We start from the raw sequence: 20,252 nt of genomic DNA, 5'->3' as shown, positions 1-20,252 counted from the left end.
CTGACTTAGTCTGCGCGCAGTCCGAACAAGCAGCCACGAAACGGCGCGTGTCCCGCTCCTGAGTAGGCCACCAAAACCGCTGGCGAATAGAAGCAAGCGTACCCCGAACGCCGGGATGGCCAGCTAACTTGGCAGAGTGAGCCCACTGAAGAACAGCCAGACGAGTAGAGACAGGAACGAACAGAAGGTTACTAGGACAAGCGCGCGGCGACGCAGTGTGAGTGAGTGCTTGCTTTACCTGTCTCTCAATTCCCCAGACAGTCAACCCGACAACACGCCCTTCAGGGAGAATCCCCTCGGGGTCGGTAGAAGCCACAGAAGAACTAAAGAGACGGGATAAGGCATCAGGCTTGGTGTTCTTATTTCCCGGACGATAGGAAATCACGAACTCGAAACGAGCGAAAAACAACGCCCAACGAGCCTGACGTGCATTAAGTCGTTTGGCAGAACGGATGTACTCAAGGTTCTTATGGTCAGTCCAAACGACAAAAGGAACGGTCGCCCCCTCCAACCACTGTCGCCATTCGCCTATGGCTAAGCGGATGGCGAGCAGTTCGCGGTTACCCACATCATAGTTGCGTTCCGATGGCGACAGGCGATGAGAAAAGTAAGCGCAAGGATGGACCTTATCGTCAGACTGGAAGCGCTGAGACAGAATGGCTCCCACGCCCACCTCTGAAGCGTCAACCTCGACAATGAATTGTTTAGTGACGTCAGGAGTAACAAGGATAGGGGCGGATGTAAAACGCTTCTTGAGGAGATCAAAAGCTCCCTGGGCGGAACCGGACCACTTAAAGCAAGTCTTGACAGAAGTCAGAGCTGTGAGAGGGGCAGCCACTTGACCGAAATTACGAATGAAACGCCGATAGAAATTAGCGAAACCGAGAAAGCGCTGCAACTCGACACGTGACTTAGGAACGGGCCAATCGCTGACAGCCTGGACCTTAGCGGGATCCATCTGAATGCCTTCAGCGGAAATAACAGAACCGAGAAATGTGACAGAGGAGACATGAAAGGCGCACTTCTCAGCCTTCACGTAGAGACAATTCTCTAAAAGGCGCTGGAGTACACGTCGAACGTGCTGAACATGAATCTCGAGTGACGGTGAAAAAATCAGGATATCGTCAAGGTAAACGAAAACAAAAATGTTCAGCATGTCTCTCAGTACATCATTAACTAATGCCTGAAAGACAGCTGGAGCATTAGCGAGACCGAACGGCAGAACCCGGTATTCAAAATGCCCTAACGGAGTGTTAAACGCCGTTTTCCACTCGTCCCCCTCTCTGATGCGTACGAGATGGTAAGCGTTACGAAGGTCCAACTTAGTAAAGAACCTGGCTCCCTGCAAAATCTCGAAGGCTGACGACATAAGGGGAAGCGGATAACGATTCTTAACCGTTATGTCATTCAGCCCTCGATAATCCACGCAGGGGCGCAGAGTACCGTCCTTCTTCTTAACAAAGAAAAATCCCGCTCCGGCGGGAGAGGAAGAAGGCACCACGGTACCGGCGTTGAGAGAAACAGACAGATAATCCTCGAGAGCCTTACGTTCGGGAGCCGACAGAGAGTATAGTCTACCCCGAGGGGGAGTGGTCCCCGGAAGGAGATCAATACAACAATCATACGACCGGTGAGGAGGAAGGGAGCTGGCTCTGGACCGACTGAAGACCGTGCGCAGATCATGATATTCCTCCGGCACTCCTGTCAAATCACCAGGTTCCTCCTGAGTAGAGGGGACAGAAGACACAGGAGGGATAGCAGACATTAAACACTTCACATGACAAGAAACGTTCCAGGATAGGATAGAATTACTAGACCAATCAATAGAAGGATTATGACATACTAGCCAGGGATGACCCAAAACAACAGGTGTAAAAGGTGAACGAAAAATCAAAAAGGAAATGGTCTCACTGTGGTTACCAGATACTGTGAGGGTTAAAGGTAGTGTCTCACATCTGATACTGGGGAGAAGACTACCATCTAAGGCGAACATGGGCGTGGGCTTCCCTAACTGTCTGAGAGGAATGTCATGTTTCCGAGCCCATGCTTCGTCCATAAAACAACCCTCAGCCCCAGAGTCTATCAAGGCACTGCAGGAAGCAGCTGAACCGGTCCAGCGTAGATGGACCGACAAGGTAGTACAGGATCTTGATGGAGAGACCTGAGTAGTAGCGCTCACCAGTAGCCCTCCGCTTACTGATGAGCTCTGGCTTTTACTGGACATGACATGACAAAATGTCCAGCAGAACCGCAATAGAGGCAAAGGCGGTTGGTGATTCTCCGTTCCCTCTCCTTAGTCGAGATGCGAATACCTCCCAGCTGCATGGGCTCAGTCTCTGAGCCGGTGGGAGGAGATGGTTGAGATGCGGAGAGGGGAAACACCGTTAACGCGAGCTCTCCTCCACGAGCTCGGTGACGAAGATCTACCCGTCGTTCTATGCGGATGGCGAGTGCAATCAAAGAGTCCACGCTGGAAGGAACCTCCCGGGAGAGAATCTCATCCTTAACCTCAGCGTGAAGTCCCTCCAGAAAACGAGCGAGCAACGCCGGCTCGTTCCAGTCACTGGAGGCAGCAAGAGTGCGAAACTCTATAGAGTAATCCGTTATGGATCGATCACCTTGACATAGGGAAGCCAGGGCCCTGGAAGCCTCCTTCCCAAAAACTGAACGATCAAAAACCCGTATCATCTCCTCTTTAAAGTTCTGATAATCGTTAGAACACTCAGCCCTTGCCTCCCAGATAGCTGTGCCCCACTCCCGAGCCCGACCAGTAAGGAGTGATATGACGTAAGCGATCCGAGCTCTCTCTCTTGAGTACGTGTTGGGCTGGAGAGAGAACACAATATCACACTGGGTGAGAAAGGAGCGACACTCAGTGGGCTGCCCAGAGTAACATGGTGGGTTATTAACCCTAGGTTCCGGAGACTCGGAAGACCAGGAAGTAGCTGGTGGCACGAGATGAAGACTCTGAAACTGTCCAGAGAGATCGGAGACCTGAGCGGCCAGGGTCTCAACGGCATGACGAGCAACAAACAATTCCTGCTCGTGTCTGCCGAGCATTGCTCCCTGGAACTCGACGGCAGTGTTGAGAGAATCCATAGTCGCTGGGTCCATCTTGGTCGGATTCTTCTGTTATGCTGATGAATGAGGACCCAACAGCGACGTAATAGTAACAGAGTCTTTATTCCAGTATCAAACAAACAATGATTCTCCTGGATATATCAAAGGTAAATCCAAAACAGGAAACTGAAATCCTCTCGTCAGTAGAGAGGAACGACAGGAGACGCGACCACAGACTGCAGGTCGCTTAAGGAAGGCACAGGCCGTAGCTGACATAGACACCTGCTCACACGCAGCATCTGAAGAAGGCAAAAACACGACAGGGCGGAACAAGGACACAGGAACAGCAAACATCAAACAAGAATCCGACCAGGCAGAAGCGGAAAACAGAGGGAGAAATAGGGACTCTAATCAGAGGGCAAAATAGGGGACAGGTGTGAAAGAGTAAATGAGGTCGTTAGGAGAATGAGAAACAGCTGGGAGCAGGAACGGAACGATAGAGAGAGAGAGCGGGAGAGGGAGAGAGGGAGGAGGAGAGAGAGAGAGAAAGAGGGAAAGAACCTAATAAGACCAGCAGAGGGAAGCACAGGGACAAGACATGAAGATCAAAGACAAAACATGACAATAATGTGTCCCTGAACAAAGGGGGGTCAAAATCAAAATCAAAAGTAACAGTCAGTATCTGGTATGGCCACCAGCTGCATTAATTACTGAAGTGCATCTCTTCCTCATGGACTGCACCAGATTTGCCAGTTCTTGTTGTGAGATGTTACTCCACTTTTCCACTAAGGCACCTGCAAGTTCCCAGACATTTCTGTGGGGAATGGCCCTAGCCTTCACCCTCTGATCCAACAGGTCCCAGACGTGCTCAATGGGATTGAGATCCGGGCTCTTCGCTGGCCATGGCAGAACACTGACATACCTATCTTGCAGGAAATCACGCACAGAACGAGCAGTATGGCTGGTGGCATTGTCATGCTAGAGGTTCATGTCATGATGAGCCTGCAGAAAGGGTACCACATGAGGGAGGAGGATGTCTTCCCTGTAACGCACAGCATTGAGATTGCCTGCAATGACAACAAGCTCAGTCCTATGATGCTGTGACACACCGCCCAAGACCATGAGGGACCCTCCACTTCCAAATCGATCCCGCTTCAGAGTACAGGCCTCAGTGTAACGCTCATTCCTTCGACGATAAACACGAATCCGACCATCACCCCTGGTGAGACAAAACCGTGACTCGTCAGTGAAGAGCACTTTTGCCAGTCCTGTCTGGTCCAGCAACGGTGGGTTTGTGCCCATAGGCGACGTCGTTGCCGGTGATGTCTGGTGAGGACCTGTCTTACAACAGGCCTACAAGCTCTCAGTCCAGCCTCCCTAAGCCTATTGCGGACAGTCTGAGCACTGATGGAGGGATTGTGCATTCCTGGTATAACTCGGGCAGTTGTTGTTGCCATCCTGTACCTGTCCCGCAGGTGTGATGTTCGGATGTACCAATCCTGCGCAGGTGTTGTTACACGTGGTCTGCCACTGCAAGGACGATCAGCTGTCCGTCCTGTCTCCTTGTAGCGCTGTCTTAGGCGTCTCACAGTATGGACATTGCAATTTATTGCCCTGGCCACATCTGCAGTCCTCATGCCTCCTTGCAGCATGCCTAAGGCACGTTCACGCAGATGAGCAGGGACCCTGGGCATCTTTCTTTTGTTTTTTCAGAGTCAGTAGAAAGTCCTCTTTAGTGTCCTAAGTTTTCATAACTGTGACCTTAATTGCCTACCGTCTGTAAGCTGTTAGTGTCTGTTCCACAGGTGCATGTTCGTTAATTGTTTATGGTTCATTGAACAAGCATGGGAAACAGAGTTTAAACCCTTTACAATCAAGATCTGTGAAGTTATTTGGATTTTTACGAATTATCTTTGAAAGACAGGGTCCTGAAAAAGGGACGTATATTTTTTTGCTGAGTTTACATTGGAAATATGTGGGAGGTGTTTTGGGGTAGATAACATATATGGATGCTGTTAGACAAAATTGAGTATTCTTAATCTGGCATGAATGACGTACTACACGTGTACTGTAGTTGGGATGTTTCATGGGATGCATTTACAATGCAGAGGAGAGGTATGAACCATCACCTTCAAGCTCTTCTGAAAACCCCATCAACGTCAGAATAACAAAGTAGCTAGTAGCTGTGCAACCTTTTGAGTCTGTGCCTTTCTTCAGAATAATTATGAACATAAAATATTCTCAGTTGACATTACAAATTCTCTTGTCTGGGAAAGTATTGCAATCTTTTAGGCCAAATGTTTCTGACACTTTAATTGGCATAAATACATTTGTTAAGATGCTCCCTCTTTCCCCTTACCCAGTCAGGAAGCTCAAGCATGGGGTATCAGGGCCTGCTATCAGCAAGGATAGATAGCACTTACAGGTTGAAAGTCTTAATGCTGCATTACTTATTTATTGAAACACTGATTATTGGTTTACTGGTACATGCCCCTATGTCATCAATGTCATAATAATCATCAAACTCTCACAGACCCATTCACCATCACAAAACGCCTCATTGCATCACAGACCTCTGCCTATAATAACATGAATGGACCATGAACCAAAATGTGTTCTAAATTAAACAGAAGTTACAGATTAAGCAAAGTAAATCCCATCGGTTTAATTCGAACTCCATTGAGTAGCAATGTTCAGTGTATGTGGAAACCATTCACAGCACAGTCAATGGTCTGTGACTTCACGCTACAATACCCAAGCAAATAAAGGAGAAACACAGGTTTAACCATGCAGGTGTGTGTGATATCTAGTGGATGATGTACATTTTCCACACCCTAATTCCCCCCAAAAATGCCTGGTACCATTTGGCTCAATTATCAATCAACCAAGCCATTCCTCCCTTCCTCTGCAACACGCATAATAATGAGAAGAACATGCCTTCCACCAATAAACCACCACCATACCCTCCACCCTCCCAGACACTTTCATGGTAGATACCGCCCGTCCATGTCCACGACTGATTGAACCATAAAGTCTCCAGCGAGCTAATGGAAGGGGCCCACCCACAGCATGCTCACACACAGGAATGGATTCAACCCTTCTGCAATTAAAGCTAATCTGAGGCCAAAGGCGTAGCCTAATGGATTTCAATAAAGGAGGCTGGCTGCACCAGACAATTGGGACGTTGATTTATGTGTGCTGAGCTGTAGAGGGAAAGTGGTTGATGTACAGGAAGCACTGTGAGGAGCTGTGGAGGGAAAGTGGTTGATGTACAGGAAGCACTGTGAGGAGCTGTGGAGGGAACGTGGTTGATGTACAGGAAGCACTGTGAGGAGCTGTGGAGGGAAAGTGGTTGATGTACAGGAAGCACTGTGAGGAGCTGTGGAGGGAAAGTGGTTGATGTACAGGAAGCACTGTGAGGAGCTGTGGAGGGAAAGTGGTTGATGTACAGGAAGCACTGTGAGGAGCTGTGGAGGGAAAGTGGTTGATGTACAGGAAGCACTGTGAGGAGCTGTGGAGGGAAAGTGGTTGATGTACAGGAAGCACTGTGAGGAGCTGTAGAGGGAAAGTGGTTGATGTACAGGAAGCACTGTGAGGAGCTGTGGAGGGAAAGTGGTTGATGTACAGGAAGCACTGTGAGGAGCTGTGGAGGGAAAGTGGTTGATGTACAGGAAGCACTGTGAGGAGCTGTAGAGGGAAAGTGGTTGATGTACAGGAAGCACTGTGAGGAGCTGTGAACACCTCAGTGGTTGTTTCTCCAAGAGGGATATCATGCACTGCTGAGTGTAATGACTACAGGCTCAATCTTTCAAATGTGATGGGTTTGGGGATGGATTGACCTTTACACTGACTAGATTCCTGTTTCCACTCAACATACCATATCGTATGAGCATTTGTCTGATCTTTAAACCTGACCAAACACAGCAGAGCTATAACAAAGGATTTACGATTATTTTATTGGATAGCAAAGGATTCGTGCCTTGTTCTCATTTGCAAAACCATTCTATATTTACAGTGCAGGCTGTTCAAGGTCTTTCCTCCAGTAAGTAAGAATGAAAAATACACAGTACACCACTTACATGATTTATAAACAATTGCCAGTGGATTCCAGATTATTACTCTCTTCCTACAGACAATGGTGTAACTGTGCACACTATAGGACACAGAAACAATAGCTATACCTGTCATGCTTGTCATATTACATAATACCACAAACACAATGTCTATACAGACATATATAACAACCTCTTGATAACCAGCTATCCATTCCTTCTGCATCCTCTCTGTCTTTTATCTCATAACCTTTGCTCTTGTTTCCACACACACCAACAGGCACGACAACGCCTCTTCCCCCTCAGGAGGCTGGAAAGACTGCAAGGCACTACAGAGGGTAGTGCATACGGCCCATCACTGGGGCCGAGCTCCCTGCCATCCAGGACCTCTGTACCAGACAGTGTCAGAGAAAGGCCCTAAAAATTGTCAAAGACTCCAGCTACCCAAGTCACAGACTGTTCTCTCTACTACCGCACGACAAGCAGTACTGATGTACGTACCAAGTCTGGAACCAACAGGACCCTGAACAGCTTCTAACCCCAAGCCATAAGACTACTAAATCGTTAACCAAATAGCTACCCGGACAATCTGCATTGACCCTCTTTGCACTAACTCGTTTGATTCATCACATCCAAGATGGCGTAGCAGTCGGATGTGTCTTTGTCCTGTCTGTCCCGTGTAAATAGTATTCGTATTTTTCGTATACATTTCGTATATATTTTAATTTCACTTTCCATCTAGGAACTGAATATACATTCCTACATTCCGCCTCACCCAATGTGGTACGGACCTGCTATTTTTTTTATACTTTATAACCGTAACCCCAATCAGAAGCTAGCCAGATAACTAGCTACTAGCTAGTAGTCAGTTAGCCACTGCTGCGGTCTTCGCCCTTAACTCGGACACAGCCAGCTTCAATACCGGGCCAATACCTGCCAGTCTGCAAGCGCGATATCAACCCAGAGCATATAGGACTGCTTTTTCTCTACCACATCACCGGATTCCTGACGCAAGCTCTGGACAATTACACCGTATTATCACAGCTAGCTAGCTGCAACCGAGTGGCTACTACTGGCTAACACCTCTGTCCCGAAGCAAGCACCAGTTAGCCTTGAGCTAGCCTCGAGCTAGGCCCATCTGCCGGCTAGCCGAAGAGGTCTACCAGCGAATTCTTGGGCTACAATACCTCTTTTGCCAATTGGACTGGACCTTTTTTTTGCCGACACAGAGCCCTGCCAATCCATCACAACTGGTCTAAATCAGCTACAAGCTAATTTAGCCATTTTTTTGCCGCTGCTAGTAGCTTTTACCTTCTGCACAGACACCAGCCCTGTTATTAGCCTGGATATTACTCACCAATTTACCAGCATCGGACTGTCTCTCGACAACAACGCCGGATTCCTGCCGTAATCCCTGAGCCACTACTTCTGATCCTCACAGCTAGCTTGCAGCTAGCGCAGTTAGCGCCACTGCCACGAAGCTAGCACCAGTTAGCAAACACAATTCTACAATTCACAACCTCTCTTTCGCCATTCGGCTTGGATTCTCTGGATTCTCTGTCGACACGACCACGTCTGAGCAGACCCCCTCCGTCTGAGCAGACCACCCCCCGGGCTACTAACTTTAAACGCCGCGTGCTAGTTTAGTGGAGGCCTCCCTGCTCCATCTACGGCTGCCCCCTGGACACTATGATCACTTGGCTACATAGCTGATGCATGCTTGACTGTCCATTAATTCACGGTACTCCATTCTGTTTATTTGTGTTTTATCTGTCGGCTCTGTGCTTTAACTCAGGATCTGTGTGTAGTTAATCCGACCCTCTCTGCCTAGTCGTCGCCATTTTTACCTGTTGTTGCTGTGTTAGACTAGCACCCTGTTATTGCTGCTGTTATCTTACCTGTTGTTTTAGCTAGCTCTCCCAATCAAGACCTGCAATCACTTTATGCCTTATTGTATGTCTCTCTCAAATATCAATATGCCTTGCATACTGTTGTTCAGGCTAGTTTTCATTATCATTGTTTTGGTTTGCAATGGACCCTGTAGTTCCACTCTCCGTACCTCTGATACCCCCTTTGTCCCACCCCCCACACATGCGGTGACCTCACCCATTGAGACCAGCATGTCCAGAGATACAACCTCTCTTATCATCACCCAGTGCCTGGGCTTGCCTCCGCTGTACCCGCGCCCCTCCATACCCGTCTGCACATTATGCCCAGAATCTATTCTACCACGCCCATAAATCTGCTCCTTTTATTCTTTGTCCCCAACGCTCTAGGCGACCAGTTTTGATAGCCTTTAGCCGCACCCTCATCCTACTACTCCTCTGTTCCTCGGGTGATGTGTAGGTAAACCCAGGCCCTGCATGTCCCCAGTCACCCTCATTTGTTGACTTCTGTGATCGAAAAAGCCTTGGCCTCATGCATGTCAACATCAGAAGCCTCCTCCCTAAGTTTGCCTTACTCACCGCTTTAGCACACTCTGCCAATCCTGATGTCCTTGCCGTGTCCGAATCCTGGCTTAGGAAGGCCACCAAAAATTCTGAGATTTCCATACCCAACTATAACACTTTCCGTCAAGATAGAACTGCCAAAGGGGGAGGAGTTGCAATCTACTGCAGAGATAGCCTGCAAAGTTCTGTCATACTTTCCAGGTCTATGCCCAAACAGTTCGAACTTCTAATTTTAAAAATTAATCTCTCCAGAAATAAGTCTCTCACTGTTGCCGCCTGCTACCGACCCCCCTCAGCTCCCAGCTGTGCCCTGGACACCATCTGTGAATTGATCGCTCCCCATCTAGCTTCAGAGTTTGTTCTGTTAGGTGACCTAAACTGGGATATGCTTAACACCCCGGCAGTCCTACAATCCAAGCTTGATGCCCTCAATCTCACACAAATCATCAAGGAACCCACCAGGTACAACCCTAAATCCGTAAACATGGGCACCCTAATAGACATTATCCTGACCAACCTGCCCTCCAAATACACCTCTGCTGTCTTCAATCAAGATCTCAGCGATCACTGCCTCATTGCCTGTATCCGCCACGGGTCCGCGGTCAAACGACCACCCCTCATCACTGTCAAACGCTCCCTAAAACACTTCTGCGAGCAGGCCTTTCTAATCAACCTGGCCCGGGTACCCTGGAAGGATATTGACCTCATCCCGTCAGTTGAGGATGCCTGGTCATTCTTTAAATGTTACTTCCTCACCATATTAGACAAGCATGCTCCGTTCAAAAAATGCAGAACCAAGAACAGATATAGCCCTTGGTTCACTCCAGACCTGACTGCCCTCGACCAGCACAAAAACATCCTGTGGCGAACTGCAATAGCATCGAAGAGCCCCCGCGATATGCAACTGTTCAGGGAAGTCAGGAACCAATACACGCAGTCAGTCAGGAAAGCAAAGGCCAGCTTTTTCAAGCAGAAATTCGCATCCTGTAGCTCTAACTCCAAAAAGTTCTGGGATACTGTAAAGTCCATGGAGAACAAGAGCACCTCCTCCCAGCTGCCCACTGCACTGAGGCTAGGTAACACGGTCACCACCGATAAATCCGTGATAATCGAAGACTTCAACAAGCATTTCTCAATGGCTGGCCATGCCTTCCTCCTGGCGACTCCAACCTTGGCCAACAGCCCCGCCCCCCCCGCTGCTACTCGCCCAAGCCTCCCCAGCTTCTCCTTTACCCAAATCCAGATAGCAGATGTTCTGAAAGAGCTGGAAAACCTGGACCCATACAAATCAGCTGGGCTTGACAATCTGGACCCCCTATTTCTGAAACTGTCCGCCGCCATTGTCGCACCCCCTATTACCAGCCTGTTCAACCTCTCCTTCGTATCATCTGAGATCCCCAAGGATTGGAAAGCTGCCGCGGTCATCCCCCTCTTCAAAGGGGGAGACACCCTGGACCCAAACTGTTACAGACCTATATCCATCCTGCCCTGCCTATCTAAGGTCTTCGAAAGCCAAGTCAACAAACAGATCACTGACCATCTCGAATCCCACCGTACCTTCTCCGCTGTGCAATCCGGTTTCCGAGCCGGTCACGGGTGCACCTCAGCCACGCTCAAGGTACTAAACGATATCATAACCGCCATCGATAAAAGACATTACTGTGCAGCCGTCTTCATCGACCTGGCCAAGGCTTTCGACTCTGTCAATCACCATATTCTTATCGGCAGACTCAGTAGCCTCGGTTTTTCTAATGACTGCCTTGCCTGGTTCACCAACTACTTTGCAGACAGAGTTCAGTGTGTCAAATCGGAGGGCATGTTGTCCGGTCCTCTGGCAGTCTCTATGGGGGTACCACAGGGTTCAATTCTCGGGCCGACTCTTTGCTCTGTATACATCAATGATGTTGCTCTTGCTGCGGGCGATTCCCTGATCCACCTCTACGCAGACGACACCATTCTATATACTTCCGGCCCTTCCTTGGACACTGTGCTATCTAACCTCCAAACGAGCTTCAATGCCATACAACACTCCTTCCGTGGCCTCCAACTGCTCTTAAACGCTAGTAAAACCAAATGCATGCTTTTCAACCGTTCGCTGCCTGCACCCGCACGCCCGACTAGCATCACCACCCTGGACGGTTCCGACCTAGAATATGTGGACATCTATAAGTACCTAGGTGTCTGGCTAGACTGCAAACTCTCCTTCCAGACTCATATCAAACATCTCCAATCCAAAATCAAATCAAGAATCGGCTTTCTATTCCGCAACAAAGCCTCCTTCACTCACGCCGCCAAACTTACCCTAGTAAAACTGACTATCCTACCGATCCTCGACTTCGGCGATGTCATCTACAAAATAGCTTCCAACACTCTACTCAGCAAACTGGATGCAGTTTATCACAGTGCCATTCGTTTTGTTACTAAAGCACCTTATACGACCCACCACTGCGACCTGTATGCCCTAGTCGGCTGGCCCTCGCTACATGTTCGTCGTCAGACCCACTGGCTCCAGGTCATCTACAAGGCTATGCTAGGTAAAGTGCCGCCTTATCTCAGTTCACTGGTCACGATGGCTACACCCACCCGCAGCACGCGCTCCAGCAGGTGTATCTCACTGATCATCCCTAAAGCTAAAACCTCATTTGGACGCCTTTTCTTCCAGTTCTCTGCTGCCTGCGACTGGAACGAATTGCAAAAATCTCTGAAGTTGGAGACTTTTATCTCCCTCAACAACTTTAAAAATCTGCTATCCGAGCAGCTAACCGATCGCTGCAGCTGTACATAGTCCATCTGTAAACTACCCACCCAATTTACCTACCTCACCCCCCATACTGCTTTTATTTATTTACTTTTCTGCTCTTTTGCACACCAGTATCTCTTCTTGCACATGATCATCTGATGATTTATCACTCCAGTGTTAATCTGCTAAATTGTAATTATTCGATTTATTGCCTACCTCATGCCTTTTGCACACATTGTATATAGATTCTCTTTTTTTCTACCATGTTATTGACTTGTTTATTGTTTACTCCATGTGTAACTCTGTGTTGTCTGTTCACACTGCTATGCTTTATCTTGGCCAGGTCGCAGTTGCAAATGAGAACTTGTTCTCAACTAGCCTACCTGGTTAAATAAAGGTGAAATAAAAAAATTCAAAAAAACATACGCTGCTGCTACTGTTTATTATCTATCCTGTTGCCTAGGCACTTTACCCCTACCTATATGTATATATCTACCTAAATTACCTCATACCCCTGCACATCAACTTGGTACTGGTACTCTGTGTATATAGACAAGTTATCGTTACTCATTGTGTACTTGTTCTTCATGTTACTATTTGTTCTATATGTTTCTCTCTGCGTTGTTGGGAAGGGCTAGTAAGTAAGCATTTCACTGTTAGTCTACACCTGTTGTTTACGAAGCATGTGACAAATACCATTTGATTTGATGGTTTTCACCATCTGCTCTCAAGTATTCTCCATGTCTCTAATGAGTCTAATCCAACACCCTGTTTGCAATATCTCGCATATTCTCTCTCTCTCTCTCTCTCTCTCTCTCTCTCTCTCTCTCTCTCTCTCTCTCTCTCTCTCTCTCTCTCTCTCTCTCTCTCTCTCTCTCTCTCTCTCTCTCTCTCTCTCTCTCTCCCTCTCTCTCTCCCTCTCTCTCATTCACACACACTTCACACCCTAGTTTCTTGCTGTCTAGATTTCTACCACACACTTAGACACTTCCAACCTATGCTCTCTCCCTATCTCTCTATTCTTTCTCTGCTTCCTTTGAGCTATGGATCGTTTGATGTATTTTCATCACACTGGGCATTTGGTTGGGATTATTATTCATTATTCAGGACTGTTCTCCTCTACCCCCCAGCTGGTGTGATAGACAGGGATCCAGCCTGGCAGCCTCCCTCCCTGGGTCTGGTGGTGAATCACACTTTATGTATAGTGACCTGGGCTCACCAGGAATTAACATTTAAGAGGCGTGCAGTGGCAGCCCACATGCACAGACAGAAAAAGAACAAAGACAAAAGTAGGCATGCACTCACTCATACAAACAAGAAACCAGATTATTTAATTGCTATTAGGTAAGGCAAACACCCCGCCCAATCCCCAACTCCCCATTCCCCAAATCCCCACTGCGTGACTAGATGCGACTTACAAAATGAGCAGTGAACACTGATAAATCATTTTCATGAGCTCTGGTGGTCTTCGCCAACACTTAGGATGACATGGGTGATTGGTCACGGTGCACAATAGTCTCAAAGGCGCTGGTAAAAAAAAGAGAGCGATAGAGAGAGAAAGCGTAGTGCAAACAGAACCCCCCCCCCTTTTTTTATCTGACAAATGGAGCCCTTGGGATGTCACGTGTTTACACATTGATTATTTTGGGTTAACTATAAAACAACATTACATGTTTACTATGCATGTTTTATGTGTTCCAACTATCATGCAACATTAGGCTACAAGATCATTTTAAAAGATAAACGTCGAAAAATACGTTGCTTATTATATATCTATTAGCATACATTGGCATGTTACAGGCTATATCTTCTCATTTAAACAAGTTAAGTACACATTAAGTAGGCCTAGGCTATACATCAATACGTTGTGTTCAGACTTACAATAGCAAGCACTGATATTTATATAATATGTTTCTGCAAATCAACATAAAATCGTCTGCAAATTGAATCAGAGTATGCTAAACCAGTAAAAGACTAACAAACAAGCAAACACACGACACATTCGGATCTGATGTAAACGTATCCCATACGTACCTCGGATAAAAACGGACTTCATTTTGGAGATAGAATCCAAAAGAAGGCACCTCTTGTGTGCGTGGTAAAATACTTGTTCTCTGCTTGAAAAGCAAAGACCCTGTTCAGAGGGATAGCAGTGGAAAATCCAGGGCACCGTCCATGAAAACTTTAGCCCAAGGTTTTAACATAGAAGCGAGATGGAGAACGCAGTCTCCTCTTCGCGCCACGCTTAGTCATTTGAGAGGTGCGCAGGGAACAAAACCTCCGATTTACATCCGAATACAGGCAACCCAAAGGAACGTATCCAAACGGACCACATAAACGCACGGGTGGCAGCAATCCAATCGGCTACAGAATTAAAACCAGCAGCTGTCCACGGTCAAGAACAGTCATATATCCAATCATCCTTCGTGTGGTTTCCAACGCAGAGTTATCCTAGATGAGTAGTTCATTGTCGGTTAGCTTGTGAGGGTGGGGATCCAAAGACCTGCGCATCTCTAGCAGCTTAGAACAAGACAGGGCAGTGGGGAGATGCAGGCGCGCGGGCGTCTTTTTGAGCCAGAACGTGAGGAGGCAACTGAGATCATGGACTCATTGACACAGGCAGCCCAATTCGGATATTTTTTCCCACTAATTGGTCTTTTGACCAATCACATCTGATCTTTTGACATCTGCTCTATTTCAGAGCTGATCTGATTGGTTAAAATACCTATTAGTGAAATAAATATCAGAATTGGGCTGCTTGTGTAAACGCAGCAAATATGTTGGTGTTGCTGAACTTCTCTGTACTCTGATCACAACCCATATCGTGGGACAACAACACGCAGAACCGATGATCGCAACAAACGACATCCACTTGGCAAAAACTGGTTGTATCAACGTTGTTTCCACGTCATAAAAAAACACACAAAGAAACAATATGATGAGATGAATCAATGTGGAAAACTGATTGGATTAGTGAAAAGACTACTATTTTTTTACCCAACTTTTAACCTAAATCCAATGGCATGGTGACATTTGTTGTTGATTTAACGTTAAATTCACGTTGACAACTCAACCAAATGTAAATCACAACTAGACGTTGAAATTATGTCTGTGCCCAGTGGGTAATACGCATCTCAGGACCATTATGTGATGGACAGCAAACAAATTGTATATTTTTATTTTGTGATAGGTGTTGGTAGTGCTCTTGATTTATCTCGACCCGTTTAATTGATTGTAACACGACATAGAAAATGAGCTTATATCATAGGCTAGTCGTAATGATAGGTGAGAATGAGATCTCCCTATCAGGCTATTCTAAATTAAGAGAGAGAGACGCCTCCCAGCGGTGGTGTGAACACTCAAGTTAGCGCACCTCCCTGACTTTACTGTCTCAACAAGCCTATATTATATAACTATTATACATGTTGCTGTAAAAAGCACACCATTTAATAGAAGCCTATCAGTCGGTGTTTCATGAAATGTTTGCCACAGAGAAGACAAACATGTTTTTTCTTTCAATATCTGTAAAACACACTTCAACAGAGATTTATGTTTTTGCCTTTTCCACCTTGCCTCATTGTGTTTATGCTAATCAGCACCATGGACAGCGCACATATCCACCGCGCTCTTTCCCCTCTAGACGAGTAAACTTGAGGCTATCCTGCACTAAGGAGTACAGACGAGAACACTGGCTGTTGTAATTACCTGTCCTGTTTACATGATAGATGAATGATCTGGTTCCATGTGTTCAATGACCACTGTGTGCAAGTAACAGCAGGCCTAGCTCATGCAATGAAATTAGCGCGTTGTTTACTAAACGGAACACTATTTTGCGCCATAGAAAACATAAACTCATCAAAAAAAGAAATGTCGCCTCCCGGGTGGCGCAGTGGTCTAGGGCACTGCATCGCAGTGCTAGCTGCGCCACCAGAGTCTCTGGGTTCGCGGCCAGGCTCTGTCGCAGCCGGCCGCGACCGGGAGGTCCGTGGGGCGACGCACAATTGGGCTAGCGTCGTCTGGGTTAGGGAGGGTTTGGCCGGTAGGGATATCCTTGTCTCATCGCGCTCCAGCGACTCCTGTGGCGGGCCGGGCGCAGTGCGCGCTAACCAAGGGGGCCAGGTGCACGGTGTTTCCTCCGACACATTGGTGCGGCTGGCTTCCGGGTTGGAGGCGCGCTGTGTTAAGAAGCAGTGCGGCTTGGTTGGGTTGTGCTTCGGAGGACGCGTGGCTTTCGACCTTCGTCTCTCCCGAGCCCGTACGGGAGTTGTAGCGATGAGACAAGATAGTAATTACTAGCGATTGGATACCATGAAAATTGGGGAGAAAAGGGGATAAAATTAAAAAAATTAAAAAAGAAGAAATGTCCTCTCACTGTCAACTGCGTTTATTTTCAGCAAACTTAACATGTGTTCATACAAATATTTACACAACAAGATTCAACAACTGAGGCATAAACTGAACAAGTTCAACAGACATGTGACTAACAGAAATTTAATAATGTGTCCCTGAACAAAGGGGGGTCAAAATCAAAAGTAACAGTCAGTATCTGGTGTGGCCACCAGCTGCATTAAGTACTGCAGTGCATCTCTTCCTCATGGACTGCACCAGATTTGCCAGTTCTTGTTGTGAGACGTTACCCCACTCTTCCACCAAGGCACCTGCAAGTTCCCGGACATTTCTGGGGGGAATGGCCCTAGCCCTCACCCTCCGATCCAACAGGTCCCAGACGTCCTCTATGGGATTGAGATCCGGGCTCTTCGCTGGCCATGGCAGAACACTGACATTCCTGTCTTGCAGGAAATCACGCACAGAACGAGCAGTATGGCTGGTGGCATTGTCATGCTAGAGGGTCATGTCAGGCTGATCCTGCAGGAAGGGTACCACATGAGGGAGGAGGATGTCTTCCCTGTAACGCACAGCGTTGAGATTACCTGCAATGACAACAAGCTCAGTCCGATGATGCTGTGACACACTGCCACAGACCATGACGGACCCTCCACCTCGATCCCGCTCCAGAGTACAGGCCTCGGTGCAACGCTCATTCCTTCAACGATAAACGCGAATCCGACCATCACCCCTGGTGAGACAAAACCGCGACTCGTCAGTGAAGAGCACTTTTTGCCAGTCCTGTCTGGTCCAGCGACGATGGGTTTGTGCCCATAGGCGACGTTGTTGCCGGTGATGTCTGGTGAGGACCTGCCTTACAACAGGCCTACAAGCCCTCAGTCCAGCCTCTCTAAGCCTATTGCGGACAGTCTGAGCACTGATGGAGGGGTTGTGCATTCCTGGTGTAACTCGGGCAGTTGTTGTTGCCATCCTGTACCTGTGATGTTCAGATGTACCGATCCTGTGCAGGTTTTGTTACACGTGGTCTGCCACTGTGAGGACGATCAGCTGTCCGTAATGTAGTGCTGTCTTAGGCGTCTCTCTAATGAATGTGCCTGTCACGGCATTCATTGGAAGAAGAAGAGGAATCGTCAGACCAAAATGCAGCGGGGTACGTGTTCATCTTTATTCGCTTAACTGACTGAACACTGAATACAAAATGACAAAAAGAATAGCCGAAACAGTTCTGCAAGGTGCAACCAACACTAAACAGAAAATAACCACCCACAACTAACAGTGGGAAAACAGGGTACCTAAGTATGGTTCTCAAACAGAGACAGCGAAAGACAGCTGTCCCTGATTAAGAACCATACCCGGCCAAAACATAGAAATACAAAACCTAGACATACAACCATAGAATGCCCACCCACATCACACCCTGACCAAACAAAAAATAGAAACATACAAAGCAATCTACGGTCAGGGCGTGACAGTGCCATCCCACTGTACAAAAACTGGTTGAATCAATGTTGTTTCCACGTCATTTCAAACCCAGAAATGTCAATGTGATGATGTTCAATCAACGTGGAAAACGAATTGGATTTGCAAAAAGTAATCCATTTAACTTAATTTAATCTTTTTTTGACCCAACTTTTAACCTAAATCCAATGACATGGTGACGTTTTTTGTTGATTTCACCTTGAATTCACGTTAGTTGACAATTCAACCAAATGTAAATACAAAACTAGAAGTCTGCCCAGAAGGATAGACAACACATACGTAGCTTCAGAAAACAAAACACAAATCTGTTAAGGTCAGTAATTTGTGCAAATCTCTGCATTCATTATCTGCCTGTCACACTTGGCATCCATTCACATGAAACAGACATTCTTTATTCCATCGTGGCTGGGACCTCTGTTCCCAACAAGATCTCATAGTCTCATTTCAGGATTCAACATTTGTCAAATTTTGGAGGGTTAAGTTTGGGCATCAATTCTGACTGGTTATGGTAAGGGTTAAGGTTTAGGATAGGGTTAAAGCAGTAAAAACATAATGGTTGGGTGTAGGCATTAATTCTGACTGGTTAAAGGTGCAATATGCAGAAATCACAATTTCCTGGTTGCTACAATTCTAATTGTTCTCCCAATTTCAGCTTTTCTGACATAACAAGCTATGTATAGTGTAGAGAATCATTGTACCGAATCATACCGAAATAACTTTTCAATAACCAGAAATATTGTATTTTCAGCTGTTTGAAGCTGGTGTACAAAACTGAAAGTGAAAGACACGAAAACAAAACTTAAAAACAGGAAGCATTGAAATAGCTAACATAGAACAGATCGACCGTGTCACGATCGTGTGGAGGAGAGACGGACCAAAACGCAGCATGTGGAAAATAAGCCATCTTCTTTTATTTTTTACTACGAAGATGAACATGAAACGAAACACTATTACAAACTATACAAAAACAACAAACGACCGTGAAGCTATAAACGTAGTGCACACACACAGGCTACAAACGTTCAACATAGACAATTCCCCACAACCAGCTAAAGCCTATGGTTGCCTTAAATATGGCTCCCAATCAGAGACAACAATAACCAGCTGTCTCTAATTGAGACCCAATTCAGGCAACCATAGACTTTCCTAGATACCTACACTCAACCATAGACACAGCTAGACTACTATACTAAACATAAACCCATCTACTCTAATAAACCCCCTAAACCTTACAACCACCCTAGACACTACAAAAACCACATACATTCCCCATGTCACACCCTGACCTAACCAAAATAATTAAGAAAACAAAGAATACTAAGGCCAGGGCGTGACATAACCCCCCCCTTAAGGTGCGAACTCCGGGCGCACCAGCACAAAGTCTAGGGGAGGGTCTGGGTGGGCGTCCGTCCACGGCGGCGGCTCCGGCACTGGTCGTGGTCCCCACCCCACCATAGTCACTACCCGCTTTCGTAGCCTCCTCCAAATGGCCACCCTCCACATTAACCCCACTGGATTAAGGGGCAGCACCGGACTAAGGGGCAGCACCGGACTAAGGGGCAGCACCGGACTAAGGGGCAGCACCGGACTAAGGGGCAGCACCAGGATAAGGGGCAGCACCAGGATAAGGGGCAGCACCAGGATAAGGGGCAGCTCCGGACTGAGGGACGGCGGCTCCGGACTGAGGGACGGATCCTGGCTGGATGACGGCTCTGGCGGATCCTGGCTGGACGGCTCTGGCGGATCCTGGCTGGACGGCTCATGGCTGGCTGACGGATCTGGCTGCTCATGGCTGGCTGACGGATCTGGCTGCTCATGGCTGGCTGACGGATCTGGCTGCTCATGGCTGGCTGACGGATCTGGCTGCTCATGGCTGGCTGACGGATCTGGCTGCTCATGGCTGGCTGACGGATCTGGCTGCTCATGGCTGGCTGACGGATCTGGCTGCTCATGGCTGGCTGACGGATCTGGCTGCTCATGGCTGGCTGACGGCTCTGGACGCTCATGGCTGGCTGGCGGCTCTGGCAGATCATGGCTGGCTGGCGGCTCTGGCAGATCCTGTCTGGTTGGCGGCTCTGGCAGATCCTGTCTGGTTGGCGGCTCTGGCTGGTCATGGCTCGCTGA

At 47.5% G+C, this 20,252-nt stretch overlaps 1 protein-coding gene across 1 annotated transcript in view; it reads right to left on the bottom strand.

Annotated features, from left to right (window-relative positions):
* LOC139536471 (reticulon-4 receptor-like) overlaps window positions 1-14,896 on the bottom strand; it is a 62,879-nt gene extending 47,983 nt beyond the window's left edge. Inside the window, exon 1 of the mRNA XM_071337026.1 lies at window positions 14,337-14,896. Coding sequence (XP_071193127.1) covers window positions 14,337-14,358 — 22 coding nt within the window. The 5' untranslated portion in view covers window positions 14,359-14,896. The remainder of the gene's footprint in view (window positions 1-14,336) is intronic.
* Between the last annotated feature and the right edge of the window lie 5,356 nt (window positions 14,897-20,252).

The sequence above is a fragment of the Salvelinus alpinus genome, chromosome 1 (assembly GCF_045679555.1).
Source record: "Salvelinus alpinus chromosome 1, SLU_Salpinus.1, whole genome shotgun sequence".
NCBI classification, from domain to species: Eukaryota; Metazoa; Chordata; class Actinopteri; order Salmoniformes; family Salmonidae; genus Salvelinus; species Salvelinus alpinus.
Note: the sequence above shows the minus strand (reverse complement) of the source record. Positions and strands in the feature narration are given on the sequence as shown.